Source organism: Gossypium hirsutum, chromosome A01, assembly GCF_007990345.1.
Source record: "Gossypium hirsutum isolate 1008001.06 chromosome A01, Gossypium_hirsutum_v2.1, whole genome shotgun sequence".
NCBI classification, from domain to species: Eukaryota; Viridiplantae; Streptophyta; class Magnoliopsida; order Malvales; family Malvaceae; genus Gossypium; species Gossypium hirsutum.
Genome location: NC_053424.1, coordinates 19,668,875 through 19,679,285, shown reverse-complemented (window position 1 = coordinate 19,679,285; position 10,411 = coordinate 19,668,875). Strand labels below are relative to the sequence as shown.

Sequence of the window (10,411 nt, the reverse complement as noted above, 5' to 3'; positions counted from 1 at the left end):
TATATAATATCGACAATAAAAAATTATATATTCCAAAACATATATTCATTAACAAATTAAAAATGGATGTGGGTGAAAAGGATTATGTAAAAAAATAAACGAGACTCTGGTCAAAGTAATAAGATTGGTTCACTTTTTTTTCTTTTGTAGTCACTAGTTGTTAAATTACTGATATAAAAATAACTTGACATCTTTTAATATTGACATAATAGCAATTTAACCTTCAACATTTATACATTGTGTTAATTTAGTCTTGATTCTAAAAAAATTAACCCTCAACATTTACACATTGTCTAATTTGGTCTTTTTTGTAGTTTTATTTTTCTTTTTGACATTGAGGGTTAATCTTAAAAAAGAAGAAGAGAAAATATGAAAATTATTATATTGGATTTTGGATGTTTCCATTTTTGGGATATTTTCTATCAAATTTAGTTGATAAATTTGTTTTTTTAGCTTTTTAGGTGAAAGGGTTATAAAGAAAAGTAAAATTGCAAAAAAGACCAATTACACAATGTGAAAATATTAGAGGGTTAAACTTTTTAGAATCAAAAATAATTTGACATAATGTATAAATGTTAAGTACTAAATCAATTTTAAAAGCTGCTGCGTCATCTTTTAGTTAGCCATTTAACTGCTCGTGATAAAAAAAAAAAGAAAAAATTAAAAAATTAGGTCACCATCTTATAATTTTATTTAATTGGGTGGTAAAAAAGAAACTTAAAAAATAAACGTAGTGTCGTGCAGCAACGTGAAATAAAGGCCGCCGCTACCGGCTCCATTGCGATTCCAGATTTCATTTGTTTGCTAATAATGTGCTTAGACTTTGGGCTTTATCAGTGGAGGTAGATGGTAATGGACTCCAAGAAATATTGCAGTTGGGTTCCCATGCCACCAAGCCCACATCATAATTGACTCCGATTGTCTCTCCTATTTCACCCAGTGCTTAGATTGAATCATTTAGGCAGTAGTCGTTTAAATCGCTTTTCTCCTCTCTCCACCTTCATCTTTATTATTGCTATTCATTCTCCTCTCCTCGATCTCACCACCAAACACCCTAACTCCCATTCTATATCCACTCTCTCTGTTTTATCGCGTGTACTTTCTTTCCTTTTCTTTTATTGTTCAAATTGTATTTCCTATTTCGAGATTCAATTGTTTCGATTCTTTTTGTAACCTGTTGTATTTTCCCTGTACTTGAGTTTGTGATCTTGTTCTGGATTTTATTTTCCTAGCCTGATCTAGGAGAGCTATACAATTAGTTCAGAATTCGCTTCAATTCTTTGTTTGCGGGCGTTTATATGGCGGGGCAAACTCAGGATCAATTCGAAGTTTACTTCAAGAAAGCAGATTTAGATGGGGATGGCAGAATTAGTGGAGTTGAGGCTGTTTCTTTCTTTCAAGGAGCCGGTTTGTCCAAACAAGTCCTCGCTCAGGTCCCTCTGTTTCTCCCCTTACATTTCATTTCTTATCAGAATCGGGATCTCTAGGAACTCGCCTTTTCCGAATATAGGTTAGATTGTATTTAGTTGTAACCTGGAGAAATTTCTCAATAAAACCTAAAGACTTGGCTGCTGTTTTTCTTTTTCTACAATTATCACTCTCCTACTTCAGATTTCTCTTAACCAACTTGTGGTTTGCTTATGGGTTTTGTTCTTTGTACGTCAAGAATTTATCAAATACTTGAAAGGTTTCAATTGTCTACTTTTTCGAGGATGTTATTAATAAGCTTTCAGAGTGCTAAAATACTTGTCTTTTTGGCCGTAGTTTCACTTGGAAGTACAATATCATACATCTGCAATAGGAACTTATCTAGCTTTTTTTTTGTGATTTAAATGTTGAATCTTGCCTTTGTTAGCTGCTGAACAAGTGACTGTTGTTTTGTTCTAGATTTTATTAATGTACTGTCTGTTACTCTGACACATACGGGAGGCTACAAGTTGATGGGTTGTAGATCACTACATCTATAGTTCGATATAGTAAAAAAATCAAAGAATCATTTTAATTCTGATGAAATAATAGATGCAATGCCTTAAGCCTTGCGCTACTTTCTGTAGCATTTGGTGGTCTTTGGTGGATTTTCACGCAATGAATGGCATGGTTTAGGGATTGGAATTTTTTATTTCTGGATTTGAATTGGATTAGTACACGTGTAACTTGTTGTACATATCTTACAGCGATTCTTGTGACCTATACGCTCTGTTTTTGTATAAACCTATTTGGCCAAGGAAGTTGATATTATGGGTCCATTCATATCAATTTATCCTATGACTGCAGATATGGGCATATGCTGACCAAAGTCATAGTGGTTTCCTGAGCAAGCAAGAGTTTTTTAATGCTCTCAAGCTTGTGACCGTAGCACAAAGGCGTGAATTAACACCAGACATTGTCAAGGCAGCATTATATGGCCCTGCTGCAGCAAAAATTCCAGCTCCGCAAATTAATTTTCCTGCCACAACACAGATGGGTGGAGCTGTGCCACCATCCTCTCCAAGTGTTGGGTTCAGAGGACCAGGAGTTCCAAATGCTGGTATGAGCCAGCAACATTTTCCATCTCAACAGAACCTCTCAATGAGACCCCAACAAACAATGCCTGCTGCCACTGCCCTGCACCCTTCTCAAGGTATTGCAGCTCCAGAGTTTTCTAGGGGAGGTAATATAGTTGGTCAACCTCAAGCTATGCCTGCTGGTTCTACTCCACTTTCACATCAATCCATGCCCACCGTTGCTACTGGTCCCAGTTTAACAAATCAAAATATGTCTAGCAATTGGCTTTCTGGAAGGCCTGGTGGAGCTTCAACTGGGCCACGAGGGGTCGCTCCATCAACAGCACCAAGGCCACAAGCTGCAGTTTCAATGTCTTCCCAGCCTACTGCTAATGATTCTAAAGCATTGGCTGTTTCTGGAAATGGGCTTGCTTCTGGCTCGGCATTTGGAAGTGATGCATTTTCTGCAACCTCGTTTACACCAAAACAAGAATTATCTACACAAACCTTTTCTCCCCACAGTGCACCCGCCTCACCAGGGATTACACCAGTTTCAAGTGGGGCCCAACCCTTAGTTAAGTCCAACTCTCTTGATTCATTGCAAAGTACGTTCTCTATGCATTCTGCTGGTAGTCAAAGTCAAAGGCCATACTCGTCTCCAATCCAAGGCCAACCAGTTTCTTCCCCAAGCTCCTCTTTTACACCATCAGGAATCTCTGCTGGAAATGTGAATGCTGCCCCAAATAGTTCCCAGCCTCCATGGCCAAAAATGAAACAATCTGATGTTCAGAAATATACGAAAGTGTTCATGGAAGTGGACACTGACAGAGATGGGAAAATAACTGGTGAGCAGGCAAGGAATCTATTTTTGAGTTGGAGGCTACCTAGAGGTATGATAATTTCTTATTCTGTTGTTATCCAAATAAGTTTCTGAGATATGAACCTATGCATGACATAGATGGTTTATCTATTTAGTTTAACATGTATGGTGATTTCTTATGAATAAAAAAAATAGTGTTAGGAATTTCACCATTGTTGAGATGCTGAGAACATATAATTCGTTATTGTGCTCATGGTCTGATGTCTTTTATGTTTTCATTTTTCAAAATTTTATTTGTGAATATTATCATCATAATTTGGAATTATATCAATAAATGGTTTGTTTTTGAATATTCTGGTTTAAGATTTTATTCTTGTAGGGTCTAGGTAGTGAAAATATTTTTTTCTGCTAAGGTGGTAAACTGATGATGCCTATGTATTTTTAGATGGTATCATTCCATGAATCCTTCTTTCTACTAAAACGTTTTGCAGTGTTGTCAAGGCATGCGCCTAGGTGCGCCTGTGCGTTAGCATTATACAAAAAAAATGCCTCAGACCCTTCTAGGTGAGACCCATTTGATCAAGCACACACTTGGTGCACCTAAACACTTTTTTATAAGAAAATAAGCAAAAAGAAAGCCCACCTGATTGAATTTCTCTTTAATTTCTTTTTTTTTTCACTGTTTTCATTTGATATACCTTTAGTAGTAAGAAATGGATAATTTTGAGCTCTATACTTCTCAATATTTTAGTATTCAACGACAAACATTGACCATAAGGACATCACGCATATTGACTGATAAAAAAAGTTGCATGTTTTGTAGGTAAACTAGACCACACTTTAGAGTTTACAATATATATTAAGCTGTATATGTTATATATACACATGTAGACTTTGAAGAACGAATGCATATGCATATTGTGCTTTACTTCACTCAGGCTAATGCTTTTTTGCATCATCTGCCTGAGGCAATATAAGGTTCTAGCACCTAGAATGCACCTTTCACCCTTGACAACACTGATTTTTTGGCATACTTACTGAAGAAGTCCTATTAGTGCAGTGTTTCTTTGAAATATTTCGATGGTTGGTCCTGTTGGAGCAGAGACCTTTGTTACTTGGGTAAACATATTTAACATTGTCGCTTTTGTCTTTCACAGAGGTTTTGAAGCAGGTTTGGGACTTATCTGATCAGGATAGTGATAGTATGCTATCTTTGAGAGAGTTCTGCTTTGCTCTCTATTTGATGGAACGGTATAGGGAAGGCCGTCCTCTTCCACCTGCACTCCCTAGAGATGTTTTGTTTGATGAGACACTCTTGTCCATGACAGGCCAACCCAATGTTTCATATGGAAATGCAGCTTGGGGTCCCAATCCTGGTATTCGTTAGGATCGCTTCTAATTTATTTTCCTTCTCATTTTGTCATCCTAGATTTCTCTTAATAAAACAATTATTGCTGTTAGGTTTTGGACATCAGTCGGGGATGGCTGCTCAGACAATCACTCCGTCAGCTGGTGTAAAACCTCCAGTTCGCCCCAATGCTTCTGCTGATACTACTACAATGTCCAACCAACAAAAACCAAGAGAACCAGTGTTGGATGATTCCTTTGGAACCCAACCCAATAACAATGGACAAAATTTAGAGAATGGGGCAGCCGGAGATGTAATGGCTGATGGAAAAAAGGCATGGCATCTTCTAGATAAAGCTCAAATACTTTCTCTCTCTCTCTCTCTGGTACATACACACACATGTGGGTGCGTACCCACTTCACTTTTTCCTTCTCTATTCTTCCACAGGTTTGGTGAGAGTTTGAGGACTGCTTTTTTATCACTTCTGTAAAGAAATTTTTTTAACTAAGCTAGAGTTTCAGTGGTTTTATATTCCTTCCTGAATAACAATATGGAGCTTGTTTCTTTGAAATTTAGCAGGTTGATGGAACTGAAAAGGTGATTTTGGATTCCAGAGAGAAGCTTGAGTTCTACCGTGAGAAAATGCAGGAACTTGTGAGCATTTTCTGTTTCACTTTTTTTCGTATTTTCTGGAAATACAATGTGCTTGGAAAAAAAATCTCATTTTGATTAGAACTGTACTAAAGGATCTTATTCAATGATCAGGAACTAGAATGACTGACTATTAACAGTGCATGCATGATATGCTTGTTAGGTTGCTTCAGCATACTGAAACAATTCTCTCCCCCCCCCCCCCCGGGCCCCTTTTTTAACATTGCATTAATAATTCAACATTGTTCTCATTAAATGCAATGCCTGAATGCTGGTTAATTATTTTCCTAATTTAAGTAAGTGGTGAGTCGAATTGTATGGCATGCCTCGGGAAACTTGGAACTTCAAAATTCAACCATCATTATACGACTTTTGTCTTTCTTATTTTCAGGTCCTTTATAAAAGCAGATGTGATAATAGACTAAATGAAATCACAGAAAGGGCAATTGCAGATAAGCGTGAGGTACTACCAAAAATCTGTAAAAGTGTTTGTCTCATTTATTTGGACATAATGTCATTGATTTCTGACTGACTATTTGTACTGTAGGCTGAAATGTTGGCTAAGAAATATGAAGAGAAATACAAGCAAGTTGCAGAAATAGCTTCCAAATTAACAGTTGAAGAGGCAAAATTTCGTGAGATTCAGGTAGCCTTACTCTTCCCTTTATGCGTGAATGACCTTGAGTTGGTTTGGGCCAATGTTGTTAAGGGTGCTAGGCACACTTCAAGCGCTAGGATCTCTATATAGCCTGAGATGCAAGGTGCAAAAAAGTGCTCACCTGAGTAAACCAAGGTGCTAGCATATAAATATATATATGTAAAATGTATCTAAAAACATATCTAACGAATACATATAATTAATAAGCATTTATTAATTAATTAGTAAAAGAAAGATGAATATTAATATAATTCAATTTATAAATTCAAAACATTGGTTAATAGTTTAATTTTAATAATTTTAATGCATTGTAAAATACAACACCATAAGAATGGAATTGAATATCATCGTCAGAAACTAGCTCTAAATTTCCTTCATCTTCATCTTCTCTTGAAAAGTTTTAACTTTTAAGAAATCCTTTTAAACCGGACTGGTGGTTGAATCGGTCAGACCACTGGTTCTTCAGTCCAATCAGTTTGATTAAAAAATTATTAAAATTCATAAAATAATAAAAAATAAAAAATCTGGTTCAACCGCCTAGTTGAACTGGTTTTTTGCCCGGTTCAACCAGTCCGTAACAGTTCTGGGGTCAACCGGTTCAAAACCCCTCTCCGGACTGGTACCCCGGCCAGTTCCCGGTTTGGTTCAAACAACATTGCTTTTAAGAGTTAACTAGGTTTTTGTATAATAGAATTAGGCGAATAATTAATTAAAAAAAGTGATTTATTATATTTTTCTTTTAAAAGTTAAAAATAAAAATAAAAAATAAACAGGAGAATGGAATGTCTCTTCAGTGAAGTGTGCTTTTTTTGCGCCTGACTTTGCAAAAAAGGTGCCCGAAAAGCACATCAGGTGCTCACCTAATTGTAGTCGTCTCGCCTTGAAGTGCCTGAGGCGGTAATGGCCATTTGAGCTGCGCCTTAGTGTCTGGGCACTCGCCTTGACATTGCTTTGGGCTATTTGAGGTTTTTGACCCATGTAAACTGTTCTATTGGGTTAACATCACTTTGTTTTACAAGGAGGGGTTGTCACATAAATTTTCCTGATTGAAATATCTAGATGTTGACTTTTTCATCTTAATGCTCGAGTGTTTGTCGAGGCATCAACCTTTTTCCAGGATGAGAAGAGATGACTTGTTAACCTTTAAGCTTTATATAACATGTCCAAGTCTTTGTTCTCTTGTTTTCTTTTTCCTTTATTTTCATCCGAAAATTATATCTCTGTTTCAGTCCATTATTTCCTTCCATTGTTTCCTTAAGTTGACATATGGCTACAACCTTTTGCCTACTAGCTGTTGTTATCATGTAGTATATTGATCTTAAAATCCCTTACAGACCCCTTTTCTTTATTTCACCAACTTTTGTAATTGTCTTGTTTTTAGGGGAGGAAGACAGAGTTGCATCATGCTATTGTTAACATGGAACAGGGGGGCAGTGCAGATGGTATTCTTCAGGTAAATTTAAACTGATCAAGTAAGTCATGGAGATTGAGTAGAATTTTCTGACACTGAGGCATTGTGGCATATCTAGGTCCGTGCTGACCGCATACAGTCAGATCTTGAGGAGCTAATGAAGGCCCTGACTGAACGATGCAAGAAACATGGATATGATGTTAAGTCAGCTGCAGTAATTGAGCTTCCCACGGGTACCTTTTAGCTTTTATTAGAAAGAAAATTCTTCCTCACAACTTCCATTGAGTCAAGACCTGCACTGTAGTATGATGTTCTTATCATTGTGTTTGGTGTTATCCTTGCATTTTACTCTTTGATCTTGAAAGCCCTATTTGAGTTCAATGCTTCCTTTCAAAAGTTATTTAGCTTGGTAGAATCTGTGGAGGTACTATTTTATTTGAGCATGTTTTTATGATTGTATTTGTTGATCTATCTACTGTAATTTTCATGGTTTTGTCAAGATATCATTTCATATTCCCTTAATTTCTATGTTTGTCTTTGGTCTCTGCTGACTGTACATGGTGACTCCCCCATGATCCTTACCCTCAATTTTTGCTTTTCCATTTTAAGCTGTTTGAGTCGTAAGTAAAATGTTTCCATTGGAAAAGGTCAAATTATTTCACTCTTAAACTTTTCCAAAGCGACTTTCCTCATAAAGCGTTGACAGCAATAGGATCTATTAAACAAACAATTTAACACTGCTTTCCAATTCTTCTTTCCTTTTGACTTCTTAAAATACATGTTTAGTTGAAAAGTGGCAATAAAAACAGGCAGCAAATGGATGGGTTACCTCATTTATGCCTTTTCAAAACTTCAGAGCTAAAGTTCTATACTTTGGCTGCTTGCAGTCATTTAGGATGCTAATGTCGGTTTAGATTCTCTTTTGGCATGGAACTGTAAAATTTTTGTTTTCATTTTTTTTATGATCTTTAAGATCATCTTAGTCACTTTAATAGAAAGAAAGAGAATTCTGATGGATGTTAATTCTTATACCTATTATCTTTGTTTTGTATTTGGAATGACCCTTAGTTTTTCTTGAAGTAAATACAATTCCATTTACTAATTGTTTTGTCCTTTTCATATGCAATGCCTATTTAAGGTTGGCAACCAGGAGTTCCAGATGGAGCGGCACTCTGGGACGAAGAGTGGGATAAGTTTGAAGATGAAGGTCTTTCCTTCCTTTACTGTTTGAGAACTGCAAATAAAGTTTTGTGAAACTTGGTGGGGTTCTGTAACAATTTTATTCATCTGACTTTTCTTTTCAAACTTCAGGATTTGGCAATGAGCTCACTATTGATGTGGAAAAAGGGACTGTCTCTCAGAGAGGAAAAGCTTCTCCAGATGGTAGCTTGACCCCTGATTCCACTTCCTATGCTGATGAAAAAACTGCCAATCTCTTCAGTGCTGGTGAACGTGCCATCGAGAGCGAGTCTGTATATACACACAGTGAAGATGAATCTGCTAGAAGTCCTCGGGGTAGTCCTACTGATAGAAACTCTGTAGAAAGCCCATCTAAACCATTTTCTGATGACCCTTTTGGAAAGAGCACTGAAGCAGAGGCAGAAAGACAACAGTATGGATGAATAAACTTATCAACTATTGAGTTTGACATTTTTTTTTCTCATTTTTTCTTGTTAAATTCCTTCTCTTTTTCTGGACAGAAATTTTGATGAATCAGGATGGGGGACCTTTGATAATGATGATATGGACTCTGTGTGGGGTTTTAATTCTCTTAATACCAAGGTGACCCTGAACTTCTTGAAGCACATTTTTGTTTTTAGGTTACAAAGATGGTAGCTTCATCATTTGTGTAGAATTCCGACTTAAATGGTTTTTACCCTTCCTGTATGGTGGTGCTAGGGTAAAAGTAATTTGGGATACTTTGTTGGTTAGTCTAAACTTAATAGATGTCTTAACTCTTTATATTTTGTTAAGTTTTTTGTCAAGTTGCATGTAGGTCACATTGTGGAAACCTTATGTTCAGAGCTTTTAGTCACAAGGCATAAATCTGGCTGCTTTACCTAGCTTACCCACAATAAACTCTGATTCTTGTGTGTTCAAAATATTTTGATGTGCTTGTTATGATCCTTTCTTGGTCTGATGTATTGAAATATATTTAGTCTTGATCTTTAATGTCACATGGCAGGACTCGGACAAGGCCAGAGACTTTTTTGGATCAAGTGATTTTGATGTACACACAAGAACAGAATCCCCAAATGCAGAAAGCTTTTATGATAAGAAGAGCCCATTTACATTTGAAGACTCGGTTCCCAGTACTCCACTCTCCAAGTTTGGGAACTCGCCATCAAGGTTCAGTGAGGCATCAAGGGATCAGTTTGACAGTTTCTCAAGGTTTGATTCCTTCAGCATGCATGATGGTGGATTTTCACAGCAACCGGATAGGCTTACAAGATTCGACTCCATAAACAGTAGCAAGGATTTTGGCAGCGGGTTTTCAAGGTTTGACTCCATAAACAATAGCAAAGACTTTGGCAGTGGATTTTCCCCACAACCTGAGACACTCACGAGGTTTGACTCCATAAGTAGCAGCAAAGACTTTGGCCATGGGTTCTCTTTTGACGACTCAGATCCATTTGGCTCCAGCGGTCCATTTAAAGTCTCATCAGATCAGCAGAGTCCGAAGAAAAGTTCTGATAATTGGCGTGCTTTCTAATTGGTAATCCAAAAGTTAAAATGATAAGAAAATGATAAGAAAAAAGATAAGTAATTTTCCCTCGGGCTCTTATACACCTTTTCCTGTTTTTGTTGAGGTTTTGTTTGGTTGCCTACCTTTTTACTATGTGCTGTTGTGTTTAATATTCTGCAGCATGGAATTGGATTGTTGTAAAGTTGTGCTGTATTTTCTGTTATATGGCGACATTTTTTTGAGGGGTGTTGGCATGCCAGAATAGTAATTGGAAAATAATAAACACACACACAAAAAAGTCTCCTTTTAAGTAGCTGATTATCATGGTAGGTTTGCTTTTGTAATCTGCGTGGT

The 10,411-nt window shown here is 36.8% G+C and overlaps 1 protein-coding gene across 1 annotated transcript; it reads left to right on the top strand.

Annotated features, from left to right (window-relative positions):
* The first annotated feature begins 793 nt into the window (after nt 1-793).
* Nucleotides 794-10,367, top strand: LOC107945243 (epidermal growth factor receptor substrate 15). Its single transcript, XM_016879170.2, has 13 exons — nt 794-1,433; nt 2,275-3,373; nt 4,461-4,679; nt 4,765-4,985; nt 5,231-5,305; nt 5,694-5,765; nt 5,850-5,948; nt 7,342-7,413; nt 7,490-7,604; nt 8,510-8,578; nt 8,683-8,983; nt 9,072-9,153; nt 9,557-10,367. The coding sequence occupies exons 1-13, from the start codon at nt 1,299-1,301 to the stop codon at nt 10,082-10,084; spliced, it is 3,087 nt and encodes a 1,028-aa protein (XP_016734659.1). The 5' UTR covers nt 794-1,298; the 3' UTR covers nt 10,085-10,367.
* The last annotated feature ends 44 nt before the right edge of the window (nt 10,368-10,411 follow it).

What these genes read in the sequence shown, in the direction of transcription:
- LOC107945243 (XM_016879170.2), top strand. Translation starts at nt 1,299, where the DNA reads ATGGCGGGGCAAACTCAGGATCAATTCGAAGTTTACTTCAAGAAAGCA. An exon ending in GTGAGAAAATGCAGGAACTT is followed by an intron (nt 5,306 to 5,693) that starts GTGAGCATTTTC and finishes TCTTATTTTCAG; the next exon opens with GTCCTTTATAAAAGCAGATG. An exon ending in CAATTGCAGATAAGCGTGAG is followed by an intron (nt 5,766 to 5,849) that starts GTACTACCAAAA and finishes TTTGTACTGTAG; the next exon opens with GCTGAAATGTTGGCTAAGAA.